Below are 19,636 nucleotides of genomic sequence, written 5' to 3'. Positions count from 1 at the left end.
AACGGGGTGAAGAAGAAGAATTTAGAAGCGTGTAAACGGGGTGAAGAAGAAGAATTTAGAAGCGCGTAAACGGGGTGAAGAAGAAGAATTTAGAAGCGCGTAAACGGGGTGAAGAAGAAGAATTTAGAAGCGTGTAAACGGGGTGAAGAAGAATAATTTAGAAGCGTGTAAACGGGGTGAAGAAGAAGAATTTAGAAGCGTGTAAACGGGGTGAAGAAGAAGAATTTAGAAGCGTGTAAACGGGGTGAAGAAGAAGAATTTAGAAGCGTGTAAACGGGGTAAAGAAGAAGAATTTAGAAGCGTGTAAACGGTGTGAAGAAGAAGAATTTAGAAGCGTGTAAACGGGGTGAAGAAGAAGAATTTAGAAGCGCGTAAACGGGGCGAAGAAGAAGAATTTAGAAGCGCGTAAACGGGGCGAAGAAGAAGAATTTAGAAGCGCGTAAACGGGGTGAAGAAGAAGAATTTAGAAGCGCGTAAACGGGGTGAAGAAGAAGAATTTAGAAGCGCGTAAACGGGGAGAAGAAGAAGAATTTAGAAGCGCGTAAACGGGGTGAAGAAGAAGAATTTAGAAGCGCGTAAACGGGGCGAAGAAGAAGAATTTAGAAGCGCGTAAACGGGGTGAAGAAGAATTTAGAAGCGTGTAAACGAGGTGAAGAAGAAGAATTTAGAAGCGTGTAAACGGGGTGAAGAAGAAGAATTTAGAAGCGCGTAAACGAGGTGAAGAAGAAGAATTTAGAAGCGCGTAAACTAGGTGAAGAAGAAGAATTTAGAAGCGCGTAAACGAGGTGAAGAAGAAGAATTTAGAAGCGCGTAAACGAGGTGAAAAAGAAGAATTTAGAAGCGCGTAAACGGGGTGAAGAAGAAGAATTTAGAAGCGCGTAAACGGGGTGAAGAAGAAGAATTTAGAAGCGTGTAAACAAGGCGAAGAAGAAGAATTTAGAAGCGTGTAAACGGGGCGAAGAAGAAGAATTTAGAAGCGTGTAAACGGGGCGAAGAAGAAGAATTTAGAAGCGCGTAAACGGGGCGAAGAAGAAGAATTTAGAAGCGTGTAAACGGGGTGAAGAAGAAGAATTTAGAAGCGTGTAAACGGGGTGAAGAAGAAGAATTTAGAAGCGTGTAAACGGGGTGAAGAAGAAGAATTTAGAAGCTTGTAAACGAGGTGAAGAAGAAGAATTTAGAAGCGTGTAAACGGGGTGAAGAAGAAGAATTTAGAAGCGTGTAAACGAGGTGAAGAAGAAGAATTTAGACGCTTGTAAACGGGGTGAAGAAGAATTTAGAAGCGTGTAAACGGGGTGAAGAAGAATTTAGAAGCGCGTAAACGGGGTGAAGAAGAAGAATTTAGAAGCGCGTAAACGGGGTGAAGAAGAAGAATTTAGAAGCGCGTAAACGGGGTGAAGAAGAAGAATTTAGAAGCGTGTAAACGGGGTGAAGAAGAAGAATTTAGAAGCGTGTAAACGGGGTGAAGAAGAAGAATTTAGAAGCGTGTAAACGGGGTGAAGAAGAAGAATTTAGAAGCGTGTAAACGGGGTGAAGAAGAAGAATTTAGAAGCTTGTAAACGAGGTGAAGAAGAAGAATTTAGAAGCGTGTAAACGGGGTGAAGAAGAAGAATTTAGAAGCGCGTAAACGGGGTGAAGAAGAAGAATTTAGAAGCGGGTAAACGGGGTGAAGAAGAAGAATTTAGAAGCGTGTAAACGAGGTGAAGAAGAAGAATTTAGAAGCGTGTAAACGGGGTGAAGAAGAAGAATTTAGAAGCTTGTAAACGAGGTGAAGAAGAAGAATTTAGAAGCGTGTAAACGAGGTGAAGAAGAAGAATTTAGAAGCGTGTAAACGGGGTGAAGAAGAAGAATTTAGAAGCGTGTAAACGGGGTGAAGAAGAAGAATTTAGAAGCGCGTAAACGGGGTGAAGAAGAAGAATTTAGAAGCGCGTAAACGGGGTGAAGAAGAAGAATTTAGAAGCGCGTAAACGGGGTGAAGAAGAATAATTTAGAAGCGTGTAAACGGGGTGAAGAAGAAGAATTTAGAAGCGTGTAAACGGGGTGAAGAAGAAGAATTTAGAAGCGTGTAAACGGGGTGAAGAAGAAGAATTTAGAAGCGTGTAAACGGGGTAAAGAAGAAGAATTTAGAAGCGTGTAAACGGTGTGAAGAAGAAGAATTTAGAAGCGCGTAAACGGGGTGAAGAAGAAGAATTTAGAAGCGCGTAAACGGGGCGAAGAAGAAGAATTTAGAAGCGCGTAAACGGGGCGAAGAAGAAGAATTTAGAAGCGCGTAAACGGGGTGAAGAAGAAGAATTTAGAAGCGCGTAAACGGGGTGAAGAAGAAGAATTTAGAAGCGCGTAAACGGGGAGAAGAAGAAGAATTTAGAAGCGCGTAAACGGGGTGAAGAAGAAGAATTTAGAAGCGCGTAAACGGGGCGAAGAAGAAGAATTTAGAAGCGCGTAAACGGGGTGAAGAAGAATTTAGAAGCGTGTAAACGAGGTGAAGAAGAAGAATTTAGAAGCGCGTAAACGGGGTGAAGAAGAAGAATTTAGAAGCGCGTAAACGAGGTGAAGAAGAAGAATTTAGAAGCGCGTAAACTAGGTGAAGAAGAAGAATTTAGAAGCGCGTAAACGAGGTGAAGAAGAAGAATTTAGAAGCGCGTAAACGAGGTGAAAAAGAAGAATTTAGAAGCGTGTAAACGGGGTGAAGAAGAAGAATTTAGAAGCGCGTAAACGAGGTGAAGAAGAAGAATTTAGAAGCGCGTAAACTAGGTGAAGAAGAAGAATTTAGAAGCGCGTAAACGAGGTGAAGAAGAAGAATTTAGAAGCGCGTAAACGAGGTGAAGAAGAAGAATTTAGAAGCGCGTAAACGAGGTGAAAAAGAAGAATTTAGAAGCGCGTAAACGGGGTGAAGAAGAAGAATTTAGAAGCGTGTAAACAAGGCGAAGAAGAAGAATTTAGAAGCGTGTAAACGGGGCGAAGAAGAAGAATTTAGAAGCGTGTAAACGGGGCGAAGAAGAAGAATTTAGAAGCGTGTAAACGGGGCGAAGAAGAAGAATTTAGAAGCGCGTAAACGGGGCGAAGAAGAAGAATTTAGAAGCGTGTAAACGGGGTGAAGAAGAAGAATTTAGAAGCGTGTAAACGGGGTGAAGAAGAAGAATTTAGAAGCGTGTAAACGGGGTGAAGAAGAAGAATTTAGAAGCGTGTAAACGGGGTAAAGAAGAAGAATTTAGAAGCGTGTAAACGGTGTGAAGAAGAAGAATTTAGAAGCGCGTAAACGGGGTGAAGAAGAAGAATTTAGAAGCGCGTAAACGGGGCGAAGAAGAAGAATTTAGAAGCGCGTAAACGGGGCGAAGAAGAAGAATTTAGAAGCGCGTAAACGGGGTGAAGAAGAAGAATTTAGAAGCGCGTAAACGGGGTGAAGAAGAAGAATTTAGAAGCGCGTAAACGGGGAGAAGAAGAAGAATTTAGAAGCGCGTAAACGGGGTGAAGAAGAAGAATTTAGAAGCGCGTAAACGGGGCGAAGAAGAAGAATTTAGAAGCGCGTAAACGGGGTGAAGAAGAATTTAGAAGCGTGTAAACGAGGTGAAGAAGAAGAATTTAGAAGCGTGTAAACGGGGTGAAGAAGAAGAATTTAGAAGCGCGTAAACGAGGTGAAGAAGAAGAATTTAGAAGCGCGTAAACTAGGTGAAGAAGAAGAATTTAGAAGCGCGTAAACGAGGTGAAGAAGAAGAATTTAGAAGCGCGTAAACGAGGTGAAAAAGAAGAATTTAGAAGCGTGTAAACGGGGTGAAGAAGAAGAATTTAGAAGCGCGTAAACGAGGTGAAGAAGAAGAATTTAGAAGCGCGTAAACTAGGTGAAGAAGAAGAATTTAGAAGCGCGTAAACGAGGTGAAGAAGAAGAATTTAGAAGCGCGTAAACGAGGTGAAAAAGAAGAATTTAGAAGCGCGTAAACGGGGTGAAGAAGAAGAATTTAGAAGCGCGTAAACGGGGTGAAGAAGAAGAATTTAGAAGCGTGTAAACAAGGCGAAGAAGAAGAATTTAGAAGCGTGTAAACGGGGCGAAGAAGAAGAATTTAGAAGCGTGTAAACGGGGCGAAGAAGAAGAATTTAGAAGCGTGTAAACGGGGCGAAGAAGAAGAATTTAGAAGCGCGTAAACGGGGCGAAGAAGAAGAATTTAGAAGCGTGTAAACGGGGTGAAGAAGAAGAATTTAGAAGCGTGTAAACGGGGTGAAGAAGAAGAATTTAGAAGCGTGTAAACGGGGTGAAGAAGAAGAATTTAGAAGCGTGTAAACGGGGTGAAGAAGAAGAATTTAGAAGCTTGTAAACGAGGTGAAGAAGAAGAATTTAGAAGCGTGTAAACGGGGTGAAGAAGAAGAATTTAGAAGCGTGTAAACGAGGTGAAGAAGAAGAATTTAGACGCTTGTAAACGGGGTGAAGAAGAATTTAGAAGCGTGTAAACGGGGTGAAGAAGAATTTAGAAGCGCGTAAACGGGGTGAAGAAGAAGAATTTAGAAGCGCGTAAACGGGGTGAAGAAGAAGAATTTAGAAGGGCGTAAACTAGGTGAAGAAGAAGAATTTAGAAGCGTGTAAACGGGGTGAAGAAGAAGAATTTAGAAGCGCGTAAACGGTGTGAAGAAGAATTTAGAAGCGCGTAAACGGGGTGAAGAAGAAGAATTTAGAAGCGCGTAAACGGGGTGAAGAAGAAGAATTTAGAAGCGCGTAAACGGGGTGAAGAAGAAGAATTTAGAAGCGCGTAAACGGTGTGAAGAAGAATTTAGAAGCGCGTAAACGGGGTGAAGAAGAAGAATTTAGAAGCGCGTAAACGGGGTGAAGAAGAAGAATTTAGAAGCGCGTAAACGGGGAGAAGAAGAAGAATTTAGAAGCGTGTAAACGAGGTGAAGAAGAAGAATTTAGAAGCGTGTAAACGGGGTGAAGAAGAAGAATTTAGAAGCGCGTAAACGGGGTGAAGAAGAAGAATTTAGAAGCGCGTAAACGGGGTGAAGAAGAAGAATTTAGAAGCGCGTAAACGGTGTGAAGAAGAATTTAGAAGCGCGTAAACGGGGTGAAGAAGAATAATTTAGAAGCGCGTAAACGGGGCGAAGAAGAAGAATTTAGAAGCGCGTAAACGGGGTGAAGAAGAAGAATTTAGAAGCGTGTAAACAAGGCGAAGAAGAAGAATTTAGAAGCGTGTAAACAAGGCGAAGAAGAAGAATTTAGAAGCGTGTAAACGGGGCGAAGAAGAAGAATTTAGAAGCGCGTAAACGGGGCGAAGAAGAAGAATTTAGAAGCGCGTAAACGGGGCGAAGAAGAAGAATTTAGAAGCGCGTAAACGGGGCGAAGAAGAAGAATTTAGAAGCGCGTAAACGGGGCGAAGAAGAAGAATTTAGAAGCGTGTAAACGAGGTGAAGAAGAAGAATTTAGAAGCGTGTAAACGAGGTGAAGAAGAAGAATTTAGAAGCGTGTAAACGAGGTGAAGAAGAAGAATTTAGAAGCGTGTAAACGGGGTGAAGAAGAATTTAGAAGCGTGTAAACGAGGTGAAGAAGAAGAATTTAGAAGCGCGTAAACGGGGTGAAGAAGAAGAATTTAGAAGCGCGTAAACGGGGTGAAGAAGAAGAATTTAGAAGCGCGTAAACGGGGTGAAGAAGAAGAATTTAGAAGCGCGTAAACGGGGTGAAGAAGAAGAATTTAGAAGCGCGTAAACGGGGTGAAGAAGAAGAATTTAGAAGCGCGTAAACGAGGTGAAGAAGAAGAATTTAGAAGCGCGTAAACGGGGTGAAGAAGAAGAATTTAGAAGCGCGTAAACGGGGTGAAGAAGAAGAATTTAGAAGCGCGTAAACGAGGTGAAGAAGAAGAATTTAGAAGCGCGTAAACGAGGTGAAGAAGAAGAATTTAGAAGCGCGTAAACGGGGTGAAGAAGAAGAATTTAGAAGCGCGTAAACGGGGTGAAGAAGAAGAATTTAGAAGCGTGTAAACGGGGTGAAGAAGAAGAATTTAGAAGCGTGTAAACGGTGTGAAGAAGAATTTAGAAGCGCGTAAACGGGGTGAAGAAGAAGAATTTAGAAGCGCGTAAACGGGGTGAAGAAGAAGAATTTAGAAGCGCGTAAACGGGGTGAAGAAGAAGAAGAATGTCAGCACCTCGATTCAGCTGGAGATCTGACTCCAACCGAAGGGTCGGGGGGGAAATACTTTGACAGCTACAGCTGGGGCGGGGAGGCGGGACTTAAACCAACAGGCTACAGCCGCTGTGGTAAAACTAAAGCAGCTTTTAAATGTCAAGCAGAAGGAACCATCGTTCCTCCTCCTCTGTGGGCAGAGCTCAGCTGAAAATATACCTGACCCTGAATGAACCAGAACCAGAACCATATCCCATACAAGTCCAGGATGGAAACTAGTGTCAATACTGGGGTCCAAAGTTTTCTTGTTGTTCCACAGACGGTGAAGCGGGACCTCATCCTCACCCCAAAGTTCCTGTACCTGATTGGTCGAGAGAAGGTAAAGCAGGGCCCAGATAAAGGTCAGATCCAAGAGGTTCTGAAGAGGAAGATTGAGCTCAACAAGGTCCAGTCTGTTTCCCTGAGGTACGGCACAATACCAGAACCACAGTCGGATCAGAACCACAAGGCTTAGAAACAGAACTTGTAACCTGTAAAGCGGCGTCAGAACTAACTAGAACCCGTTGTGTGGATCAGAACCACAGCTGAAGGCGTCAGGACGGTTTGTTTTGCTGTCTGTCTCTGATTGGTTGCTCCGTCTGTCCGTCAGCACCCTGCAGGACGACATCTTCATCATCCACGAGGAGGAGTACGACAGCGTCCTGCAGAGCATCTTTAAGACGGAGTTCCTCAGTCTGCTGGTGAAACGGTACCAAGAGCGGACGGACCGGACGCTGCCGCTCAAGTTCAACAATCTGTGAGTGTCGCCGCATCGCAGCAACACTGTGGTCGGGTTCAGTGTTCAGTCCAACCAGCCCTGACCTTCAGAACCGCTCTGTTCACCGCAGGCTGGAGTTTAAGGTGAAGAAGGGCGGCTGGGGTCCGTTCAGCTCCTCGGGCTCCAGGCAGATCCAGTTCCAGGTGGGTCAGGGGGACGAGGCGGTCCTGAAGCCCAGCGGGAAGGTCCTGCAGGTCTCCGTCGGACCGGGTCTACCCAAGAATTCAAGTAGGTTCAGACCAGATGCAGCGAGCATCCAGAACAGTCCTGGGCTGACATCACTTCCTGTTGGGGTGACATCACTTCCTGTTGGGCTGACATCACTTCCTGTTGCGCTGACATCACTTCCTGTCTGTTCGCTCCACAGGACCGACGCGGCGGGACAACCGCAAGAGCCGCCACATGGGCAGCCAAGTCCCGCCCACTAACCAGTACACCTCAGGTACCAGTTACAGAACCTTCAGGTGTCAGAACCTCTGAGTGTCGGATCCTGATGGTCTGTTTTCTCTACAGCGCCTTCCTCCAGAGGAGGCGGAGCTCCAAGGGGACGCCACACGTCCTCCAGAGGCTCCTTACTGAGACAGCAGTCCAGCATGGAGCAGCCCACCCTGCCCCGCCTCCAGAACCAGCACCGCACCAGCAACCAAGCCCAACAGCACCATGACATGGGCTTCATGAACGTCCCTGACCAGGGCGCCGCAGGGTGAGACAGCAGTCCGGTAACGCAGAACCGTCAGAACCACCAGTAACCTGCAGATCCAAACTGGCTGCAGAACCAGTACCTGCTCCCAGCCAGCATCTTATGAGGTCGTCCGTCAGGTTAAAGGTCAAACTGGGTCACAGTTCTCCCTGTTTCTTGTCTGCAGGCTGCATCGGCGCCGCTCAAAGGAGGTGAAACCGGTTCCAGGAGCGGGTCGACCGAAACCAAAGCCCCGGTCCCCTCAGTGCAGAGCTCTGTACGCCTACGACGCCCAGGACACCGACGAGCTGAGCTTCAACGCTGACGACATCATCGAGATTCTGACCGAAGGTACCGTGTGTGTGTGGCTGCGGTTCTGATGAGCTGGACAGGACAGGCTGTGACCCGTCTCTGTTTCTGTAGATCCGTCGGGTTGGTGGTTCGGCCGGCTGCGGGGCAGAGAGGGGATGTTCCCTGGAAACTATGTAGAGAAGATCTAGGCCTCCTCTTAGGGGGTCAGAGGTCACCGGAGCTTTCAGAACATCAGATGAGACAAACATGAGGAGCTGAGGTCTGGGTCAGTCCCGTCAGTCTGGATCGGCCCAAACTGAGAAGTCAGAAGCCTCACGGTTCTGTTTTTCTTCTTCTTCTTTTTACTTTTTCAGTTATTTGTCAGCTTTCTTTCACCCCGCAGCAGAATCTGAGGAAAACTGCTGGACACTACATTACCCAGAGTTCCACAGGAGGGCCGTGCTGCTTTTAAATGCTGATGGAAATGTGGCTTCTGGTCCAACTCGATTGTTTTTACACTGTTTGTGTTTGTGGAACTGGCCAAGAAAAAAAGTTTGGAGATTATAGAGTCTGAAGGTTTTTAAAAATGTCTGATTTTAAGAAATAAAAATCGGTGCCAGTAGAACATGGAGCCTCCTGTTGAGATCGAAGGGTAAAACACGGGTTTGTCTTCAAACAGTTGAAATAATACCAAGACATCCATCCCAAAACTAAAATAAGACTGACTGAAACATGATGGCCGTCCTGACATACTGAACTCAGTCTTTCACAGAGGGGTGGCTACGTGGTGACCTTTAACCTCTGATGTCAGCAGGAGGCTGCTCAGAAATCAGAAAATAAACGCTGCTGAACTGTTTATTGGAGAAAATTTCAGCTTTAATCAATAAAGATAAATCCTAACTTTGCCTCAGTTTGGTCTCTTTTATAAATAAACTCATTCTGCAGTTGAACATTGTGATTCATTACTGATTGAACACGGAGATGTTTTTCAGTTACTTTTAATTGTTCCACTTTCACGAGCTTCGAACGTGTCAATGAACGCGTCTTGACCTTTCACCCAGCGCGTTACCGACTATCACGCGCTCTGAACGGTAACGTGTTCTTGGCAGCCCTCGGTTCGGTGAGTCACTCGTCCCGTTTACCGGATCTGCTCCGAGGTTCCAGCCGCAGCTCGCGGGTCGTCAGACCGCCGCAGCGGGAGTGTTAGCGGCCGGAAGCTAACGGCTAACGGGGCAGCGATGGAGGAGTTTCTGACGAGCTGCCAGCGGGCCGTGAAGGTAGCACACACGGTTAGCCGTTAGCTGCAGCGAGCCGTTAGATTTTCCTGTCAAACTGTGGCTCTGAACCAGTACAGATTTCTTTATTTAAATGATGGTTGTCAGGTTAGCCAGGGGTCAACCTTTCAAACGTAAACTTCCGGTTTACGAGCCTTTCAAAGTAAACTTCCAGTGAGAAGACAACACGATTAAATAATTTCTGGTTAAATTTAAAAGAATAATGAAGCATATTGTGTAAACAGGTCGTTCACCCTTTTATTCTCGTGTCAGCTTCCTGTCTGAGGGGTTTGCTCTGGTTTCGCAGGCGAATGTGGAGCCAGAGGGTCCAGGGTTCCACATCGTTCTGGGTAACGAGGCCTGTGACGTGGACTCCATGGTGTCTGCTCTGGCCTTTGCCTACTTCCTGTCCCAGGTGAGCCGCTGTCCAATGAGCTGCCAGCAGGTGCAGGTGCTGGTTCTGGTTCTAACTCCTCTGTCTGTCAGACTGCTCACAGCGAGCCGCTCGCTCTGCCGCTGCTCAACATCCGGCAGTCAGAACTGGTTCTGCGCTCAGACAACGTCTTCCTGCTGCGCCAGGTGGGTTTGTCTCCAGATCTGCTGCTGTTCAGGGACCAGCTGGACCTGCGAGCGCTGCAGCGCGCCGGCCGCCTGCGGCTGACGCTCGTCGACCACAATGTCCTGCCCAGGTAACCACAGACCCCCCCCAGCTAACCACAGACCTCCCCCAGCTAACCACACACCCCCCTCAGCTAACCACAGACCTCCCCCAGCTAACCACAGACCCCCCTCAGCTAACCACAGACCCCCCCCGGCTAACCACAGACCCCCCTCAGCTAACCACAGACCCCCCCAGCTACCCACAGACACCCTCAGCTAACCACAGACCCCCCTCAGTTAACCACAGACCTCCCCCAGCTAACCACACACCCCCCTCAGCTAACCACAGACCTCCCCCAGCTAACCACACACCCCCCTCAGCTAACCACAGACCTCCCCCAGCTAACCACAGACCCCCCTCAGTTAACCACAGACCCCCCTCAGTTAACCACAGACCCCCCTCTGCTAACCACAGACCCCCCCAGCTACCCACAGACACCCTCAGCTAACCACAGACCCCCCTCAGTTAACCACAGACCTCCCCCAGCTAACCACACACCCCCCTCAGCTAACCACAGACCTCCCCCAGCTAACCACACACCCCCCTCAGCTAACCACAGACCTCCCCCAGCTAACCACACACCCCCCTCAGCTAACCACAGACCTCCCCCAGCTAACCACAGACCCCCCTCAGTTAACCACAGACCCCCCTCAGTTAACCACAGACCCCCCTCGGCTAACCACAGACCCCCCCCAGCTAACCACAGACCCCCTCAGCTACCCACAGACACCCTCAGCTAACCACAGACCCCCCTCAGCTAACCACAGACCCCCCTCGGCTAACCACAGACCCCCCTCAGCTAACCACAGACCCCCTCAGCTAACCACAGACCCCCCTCGGCTAACCACAGACCCCCCTCAGCTAACCACAGACCCCCCTCGGCTAACCACAGACCCCCCTCAGCTAACCACAGACCCCCCTCTGCTAACCACAGACCCCCTCAGCTAACCACAGACCCCCCTCAGCTAACCACAGACCCCCTCAGCTAACCACAGACCCCCCTCAGTTAACCACAGACCCCCCTCGGCTAACCACAGACCCCCCCCAGCTACCCACAGACCCCCCTCAGTTAACCACAGACCCCCCTCAGTTAACCACAGACCCCCCTCAGCTAACCACAGACCCCCCTCAGTTAACCACAGACCCCCCTCGGCTAACCACAGACCCCCCTCAGTTAACCACAGACCCCCTCAGCTAACCACAGACCCCCTCAGCTAACCACAGACCCCCTCAGCTAACCACAGACCCCCCTCAGTTAACCACAGACCCCCCTCAGCTAACCACAGACCCCCCTCAGTTAACCACAGACCCCCCTCGGCTAACCACAGACCCCCCTCAGTTAACCACAGACCCCCTCAGCTAACCACAGACCCCCCTCAGCTAACCACAGACCCCCTCAGCTAACCACAGACCCCCCTCGGCTAACCACAGACCCCCCTCAGCTAACCACAGACCCCCCTCGGCTAACCACAGACCCCCTCTGCTAACCACAGACCCCCTCGGCTAACCACAGACCCCCCTCTGCTAACCACAGACCCCCCTCGGCTAACCACAGACCCCCTCTGCTAACCACAGACCCCCTCAGCTAACCACAGACCCCCCTCGGCTAACCACAGACCCCCCTCGGCTAACCACAGACCCCCCTCAGCTAACCACAGACCCCACCCTGAGCTCACCTGTCTGATTGGCTCTTGTTCTCCTGCAGTTCAGACAGTGACCTGGAGGGGGCAGTGGTGGAGGTGATCGACCATCACTACCTTGAGAGAACACCATCCCCTTCCTGTCCAGTTACCGTGGAGACGGTGGGCTCCTGCGCTACGTTGGTAGCGGAACGCATCATCCAGAAAGCTCCCCAGATCCTAGACCAGCAGCTTGCTCACCTTCTCTACGGTAAACGCATCAGGTCCATGAAAAGTTTCCCGACTCTCTTGGCAGTGAGTGATATTGATTATTGATTATTGATTATTGATTGGTGTGTGTGTAGCGACGGTGGTTCTGGACTGCGTCAACATGGCTCCCGCTGCAGGTAAAGTCACACCTAAAGACAGCCAGTACGCTGCGGCGCTGGAGATGCAGTTCCCCGCTCTGCCACCGAGGGGCGCCCTCTTCCAGGCTCTGCAGGATGCCAAGTTCGACGTCTCGGGTGAGTTCATGAGGATTCGGCTGCACCTGTAGAGGTAGACCAGCTGTGCTTCCCCCTGACGGTGTCCTGTTGTATTAGTCATCAGCAGGACTGGAGGTACTGGAGCTCTGAGTGAGGTACTTCTTTACTACCTGTGTCATATCAGAGTCTACGAAGCTTTATACCAATACTGTACTGATACTATACTGATACTATACCAATACTATGCTGATACTATACTGATACTATACTGATACTATACCGATACTGTACTGATACTATACTGATACTATACTGATACTATACCAATACTGTACCCATACTATACCGATACTATACCAATACTGTACTGATACTATACTGATACTATACTGATACTATACCGATACTATACTGATACTATACCGATACTATACTGATACTATACTGATACTATACTGATATTGTACTGATACTATACTGATACTATACCAATACTATACTGATACTATGCTGATACTATACCGATACTATACTGATACTATACTGATACTATACTGATACTATACCAATACTATACGATACTATACCGATACTATACCGATACTATACGATACTATACCGATACTATACTGATACTATACCAATACTATACTGATACTATGCTGATACTATACGATACTATACCGATACTATACCGATACTCTACTGATACTATACCAATACTATACGATACTATACCGATACTATACGATACTATACCGATACTATACCGATACTATACCAATACTGTACTGATACTATACCGATACTATACCGATACTATACCAATACTGTACTGATACTATACCAATACTATACCGATACTCTACTGATACTATACCGATACTATACGATACTATACCGATACTATACCAATACTATACCGATACTCTACTGATACTATACCGATACTATACGATACTATACCGATACTGTACTGATACTATACCGATACTATGCCAATACTATACCGATACTCTACTGATACTATACCAATACTATACGATACTATACCGATACTCTACTGATACTATACCGATACTATACGATACTATACCGATACTATACGATACTATACCGATACTATACCAATACTGTACTGATACTATACCGATACTATACCGATACTCTACTGATACTATACCAATACTATACGATACTATACCGATACTATACGATACTATACCGATACTGTACTGATACTATACCGATACTATACCGATACTATGCCAATACTATACCGATACTCTACTGATACTATACCAATACTATACGATACTATACCGATACTCTACTGATACTATACCAATACTATACCAATACTATACCGATACTGTACTGATACTATACCGATACTATACCGATACTATGCCAATACTGTACTGATACTATACCAATACTATACCGATACTATACCAATACTGTACTGATACTATACCAATACTGTACTGATACTATACCAATACTATACCGATACTATACCAATACTGTACTGATACTATACCGATACTATACTGATACTATACCGATACTATACTGCTATACAGATACTATACCAATACTATACTGATATTATACTGATACTATGCTACCAGAATACTACTACTATACAAATATTATTTTAAAACTATACTAATATTATACTAATACCATACTACTACTATACTATACCAATACTATACCAAAACTGTACTGATACTATACCAATACTATACCGATACTATACCAATACTGTACTGATACTATACCGATACTATACCGATACTATACTGATACTATACCGATACTATACTGATACTATACCGATACTATACCAATACTATACTGATACTATACCGATACTATACTGCTATACAGATACTATACCAATACTATACTGATATTATACTGATACTATGCTACCAGAATACTACTACTATACAAATATTATTTTAAAACTATACTAATATTATACTAATACCATACTACTACTATACTATACCAATACTATACCAAAACTGTACTGATACTATACCAATACTATACCGATACTATACCAATACTGTACTGATACTATACCGATACTATACCGATACTATACTGATACTATACCGATACTATACTGATACTATACCGATACTATACTGATACTATACCGATACTATACCAATACTATACTGATATTATACTGATACTATGCTACCAGAATACTACTACTATACAAATATTATTTTAAAACTATACTAATATTATACTAATACCATACTACTACTGTACTATACCGATACTATACTGCTATACTGATACTATACCGATATTATACTGATACTATACCAATACTATACTGCTATACTGATACTATACCAATACTATACTGCTATACTGATACTATACTGATACTATACCGATACTATACCGATACTATACTGATACTATACCGATACTGTACTGATACTATACCGATACTATGCTGATACTATACCAATACTATACCAATACTATACCAATACTATACTGCTATACCGATACTATACCGATACTATACCAATACTATACTGCTATACTGATACTATACTGATACTATACCGATACTATACTGATACTATACCAATACTATACTGCTATACTGATACTATACCGATACTTTACTGATACTATACCGATACTATACTGATACTATACTGATACTATACCGATACTATACTGATACTATACCAATACTATACTGCTATACTGATACTATACTAATACTATATTGATACTATACCGATACTATGCTGATACTATACCGATACTATACTGCTATACTGATACTATACTGATACTATACCGATACTATACTGCTATACTGATACTATACTGATACTATACCGATACTATACTGATACTATACCGATACTATACTGCTATACTGATACTATACTAATACTATATTGATACTATACCGATACTATGCTGATACTATACCGATACTATACTGCTATACTGATACTATACCGATACTATACTGATACTATACCAATACTATACTGCTATACTGATACTATACTGATACTATACCAATACTATACTGCTATACTGATACTATACTGATACTATACCAATACTATACTGATACTATACCAATACTATACTGCTATACTGATTCTATACCGATACTATACCGATACTATACTGCTATACCGATACTATACTGATACTATACCGATACTATACTGCTATACCGATACTATACTGCTATACCGATACTATACTGATACTATACCGATACTATACTGATACTATACTGATATTATACTGATACTATACCAATACTATACTGATACTATACTGATATTATACTGATACTATGCTACCAGAATACTACTACTATACAAATATTATTTTAAAACTATACTAATATTATACTAATACCATACTACTACTGTACTAATACTATAGTAATAATATATTGATACACTAATACTCTACTGATACTATGCTAATATACTCCAGTATATACTGTACTAATACTATACTGTTATACCATCACTATACTAAGATAATACGATACTATTATTACCATTAGATACTACATTAATACTTTACTGATTTCATGTTTCAGACACAGCAGACGGCCGTATTAGCTGCAGTACTTTATAGTTTTAGTATTTATCTGATGTACAGCGTAGTATTTTGGCCTAATTTGAACAGATGTGGTATTTTGTCTTCAGGTCTGAACACGGAGCAGATGTTGTTGAAGGACATGAAAGCGGTTTCAGGAAGTTTGAATATCGCCGTCTCTGTTCTCTACATCACGCTGGGGGTGAGTCCACATGCTGTAGTGACATCACTGTGACATCACTGTGACATCACTGTGACAGGAAGTGGAGGTAGAGCAGGTGATCTTCATATGCTGTGTGTGTTTCTGTATGTGTCAGGAGTTCCTGCAGAGGCCGGAACTGGAGGCGGAACTTTCAAGTTTCAGCCAGAAGTTTGGATACGATTTGCTGCTGATGATGACAATCTCCTTCACTGAGAACAAAGAGCCAATCAGAGAGTTGGCTGTGTTCAGTCATAGTGGCACCTGCAGGGACCAGGTACGCGCTGATGCTAACGCATGCTACACACTGATGCTAACGCATGTTACACGCTGATGCTAATTCATGCTACACACTGATGCTAACGCATGTTACACGCTGATGCTAATTCATGCTACACACTGATGCTAACGCATGTTACACGCTGATGCTAATTCATGCTACACACTGATGCTAACGCATGTTACACGCTGATGCTAATTCATGCTACACGCTGATGCTACACACTGATGCTAACGCATGCTACACACTGATGCTAACGCAAGTTACACACTGATGCTAACGCATGTTACACACTGATGCTAACGCATGTTACACACTGATGCTACACACTGATGCTAACGCATGCTACACACTGATGCTAACACGTGCTTCACACTGATGCTAACACGTGCTTCACACTGATGCTACACGCTGATGCTAATCAGAGTTACAGATGTGTCAGTGGTGGCACATCTGTAAGCAGGTTTTGAACAGCACGCCATCTCATGATACTGTAGAGGCCACAGATTTATATTTAGAAAGGAAAAACCCAAAGGAATACAGAAAGAAAACATGAACAGAACTAAGTAATCCTCCACTTGGAGGGGAGTTCTTATCATTTCTGTTCCTTCCAACAACGTCCATTTATAACTCATACGCTGTGGCCACTAGGTGGCAGTGTGGTTCCATGGAACAATAACTTCCAGCTCTGTAAGTCGCATCAAACACTTTGTTTATTTAGTTTATTGAACACTTAGAAACTACATGGAGATACACTTTGATTTACCGCACAGACACAGCTGTACCTGCAGTATTGTCCCAGTATGAACCGGGTTGGATCGAGATGCAACTCAATGCCCAACACGGCTCTGATGGGGTCAGCTGACCTTCTGACCCCCTTCAGGGTCCAGAACCTGAAGCTCGGTAACACACACCAGTCCAAACGCTGATATGCAAATACTACACACAGGTGTCCTCCTTCCCCAGGTGTGCCAGTACCTGGAAAAGGCCCGTAACCCCGCCCTCAACCTCCATCCAATCAGCAGCCCCTATCCCCACATGTCAGCCTATCATCAAGGTCAGTAAAGTTCTGGACGGGTGGTCCATGTTAACATGATTTATTCAGGCCACTGATGCTCCTCTCGTCTCGTTCCTCTTTCAGGAAACACGCTGGCGTCTCGGAAGAAGCTCCTCCCCATCGTCAAAGACTTCCTCAGAGAGAATGACGGAGACGGTTGCCTGGGAGACGCACAGGAGGAGGAGTCTGTGGTCCCTCCCACCCCCATGAACAGCCTGGTGGAGGGCTGTCCTCTGGATGAAGGTCTCCCTCGGATCAGCGCTCAGGACCTGGAGGACAAGTTCAGCAAAATGGAGGCCACCGACCTCTGACCTCTGAGCTGTCAGTCATCAGGACGTCTCCGAGGAAGACGACGACGGACGAACACTCACCGAACGCTGGAGATGACAAGTTTTCTGCCACAGATTCTGTGTGACCCAGGTCCAACTGGTCCAGAACCAGGTCCAGAACCGCTGAGTGTAGATCCGGCTCCAGTTGGTCCAGGTGCAGCTGGTTCTGGTCCAGGCGTCACTCCCTGAGTTTCCTGAGTTTGATGATCTGAGTAGAACCTGATTCAGAACCACCAAAGAACAGCTGAACAGAACCCTCTTCTGAAAGGTTCCTTCAGGTCCAGCTGCCAGCCGGGACCTTCAGGTGTACCAGGTGTGGGCGGGACATTCAGGGTGTGTCAGGATATAAAGCTACAGTCTGGAGGGTCGGGTCGGGTCGGGTGGGGTCGGGTTTCACCTGCTTTTCCACGCCTCTGCTGTGTTTAAAACAGCGTTAATCAGATGTTAGATAAACGCCACCTGGTGTTAGGAATGTGTAACAGTGTAACTTTGACCCTTCTGCCCCTCCGTACTCTGCCGGCTGAGCTTTAACTTTGACCCTTCTGCCCCTCCGTACTCTGCCGGCTGAGCTTTAACTTTGACCCTTCTGCCCCTCCGTACTCTGCCGGCTGAGCTTTAACTTTGACCCTTCTGCCCCTCCGTACTCTGCCGGCTGGGCTTTAACTTTGACCCTTCTGCCCCTCCGTACTCTGCCGGCTGAGCTTTAACTTTGACCCTTCTGCCCCTCCGTACTCTGCCGGCTGAGCTTTAACTTTGACCCTTCTGCCCCTCCGTACTCTGCCGGCTGAGCTTTAACTTTGACCCTTCTGCCCCTCCGTACTCTGCCGGCTGAGCTTTAACTTTGACCCTTCTGCCCCTCCGTACTCTGCCGGCTGAGCTTTAACTTTGACCCTTCTGCCCCTCCGTACTCTGCCGGCTGAGCTTTAACTTTGACCCTTCTGCCCCTCCGTACTCTGCCGGCTGGGCTTTAACTTTGACCCTTCTGCCCCTCCGTACTCTGCCGGCTGAGCTTTAACTTTGACCCTTCTGCCCCTCCGTACTCTGCCGGCTGAGCTTTAACTTTGACCCTTCTGCCCCTCCGTACTCTGCCGGCTGAGCTTTAACTTTGACCCTTCTGCCCCTCCGTACTCTGCCGGCTGAGCTTTAACTTTGACCCTTCTGCCCCTCCGTACTCTGCCGGCTGAGCTTTAACTTTGACCCTTCTGCCCCTCCGTACTCTCCCGGCTGAGCTTTAACTTTGACCCTTCTGCCCCTCCGTACTCTGCCGGCTGAGCTTTAACTTTGACCCTTCTGCCCCTCCGTACTCTCCCGGCTGAGCTTTAACTTTGACCCTTCTGCCCCTCCGTACTCTGCCGGCTGAGCTTTAACTTTGACCCTTCTGCCCCTCCGTACTCTGCCGGCTGAGCTTTAACTTTGACCCTTCTGCCCCTCCGTACTCTCCCGGCTGAGCTTTAACTTTGACCCTTCTGCCCCTCCGTACTCTGCCGGCTGAGCTTTAACTTTGACCCTTCTGCCCCTCCGTACTCTCCCGGCTGAGCTTTAACTTTGACCCTTCTGCCCCTCCGTACTCTCCTGGCTGAGCTTTAACTTTGACCCTTCTGCCCCTCCGTACTCGGTGTCCTCGGTGTTGTCTCCGTTCAGCCGGTCGTGTTCTCTGTGATCCTGCTGCAGAACAAATAAACAGAAATGTGAAAAACACGACTTCCTCATGTTTGAAGCTGAGCAGCAGCTCGAAGCTTCTCTCCCAGGTTAAAAGGTGAAGAATGTTTTATCAGAGCAGCAGAAGAAGAAGCTCAGCAGGTAGGTTTCCACATGCAGGATATCACAGGCTGAACTCGCCTCACAGGTAAAGCAGAACAGGTGCACTTCCACTTCATGCCAGCAGGGGGAGGAGTTGTAGCATAACCTGGGATTTAAGGTGAGATTCAACATGAAGCTCATATTTAACTTCTGTGAGTTTATCTTCATGCATCCAGAAGATTTTTATCCAAAGACTTACAATGAGATAAAGAGGCGGCTTTAGGTTAAACGATGAACCTGGATGTAATTTGGCCAAAGGTCGTCTCTCTCTGTGCCCTTGAGCACGGTTCAACGCCGTCTCTGAACTTAAATTAGCTGCAGATCATCTTTAGCACGGAGGACAGCAGTCAGTGATGAGCTGCTTGGTTTCACGGAGCATTAATGGAACATTGCTCAGCTTTTCAATTATCCCCAGAACGGTCAGGCTCTG

General features: G+C 46.0%; 2 protein-coding genes across 2 annotated transcripts in view; both read left to right on the top strand.

The window, feature by feature from the left end:
* myo1eb (myosin IEb) overlaps nucleotides 1-8,739 on the top strand; it is a 20,396-nt gene extending 11,657 nt beyond the window's left edge. Inside the window, 7 exon segments of the mRNA XM_072393420.1 lie at nucleotides 6,414-6,559; nucleotides 6,744-6,890; nucleotides 6,982-7,139; nucleotides 7,279-7,353; nucleotides 7,425-7,614; nucleotides 7,778-7,941; nucleotides 8,014-8,739. Coding sequence (XP_072249521.1) covers nucleotides 6,414-6,559; nucleotides 6,744-6,890; nucleotides 6,982-7,139; nucleotides 7,279-7,353; nucleotides 7,425-7,614; nucleotides 7,778-7,941; nucleotides 8,014-8,090 — 957 coding nt within the window. The 3' untranslated portion in view covers nucleotides 8,091-8,739.
* Nucleotides 8,740-8,951: 212 nt separating this feature from the next.
* Nucleotides 8,952-19,104, top strand: prune (prune exopolyphosphatase). Its single transcript, XM_072393417.1, has 9 exons — nucleotides 8,952-9,158; nucleotides 9,463-9,570; nucleotides 9,642-9,844; nucleotides 11,522-11,706; nucleotides 11,801-11,959; nucleotides 15,652-15,743; nucleotides 15,859-16,017; nucleotides 16,987-17,077; nucleotides 17,162-19,104. Exons 1-9 carry the CDS (start codon nucleotides 9,120-9,122, stop codon nucleotides 17,386-17,388), a joined length of 1,263 nt encoding a protein of 420 aa, XP_072249518.1. The 5' UTR covers nucleotides 8,952-9,119; the 3' UTR covers nucleotides 17,389-19,104.
* Nucleotides 19,105-19,636: the final 532 nt, after the last annotated feature.

The sequence above is a fragment of the Leuresthes tenuis genome, unplaced genomic scaffold (genome assembly GCF_036924035.1).
Source record: "Leuresthes tenuis unplaced genomic scaffold, fLeuTen1.0.hap1 SCAF_10, whole genome shotgun sequence".
Lineage (NCBI taxonomy): Eukaryota > Metazoa > Chordata > Actinopteri > Atheriniformes > Atherinopsidae > Leuresthes > Leuresthes tenuis.
The sequence above is the reverse complement of the archived record's forward strand: the minus strand, read 5'-3'. Positions and strand labels throughout refer to the sequence as shown.

Coding starts and splice junctions, on each gene's coding strand:
- prune (XM_072393417.1), top strand. CDS start 9,120: ATGGAGGAGTTTCTGACGAGCTGCCAGCGGGCCGTGAAG. Junction 11,707..11,800: donor GCTTGCTCACCTTCTCTACG/GTAAACGCATCA, acceptor GTGTGTGTGTAG/CGACGGTGGTTCTGGACTGC. Junction 11,960..15,651: donor TGCCAAGTTCGACGTCTCGG/GTGAGTTCATGA, acceptor TTTTGTCTTCAG/GTCTGAACACGGAGCAGATG.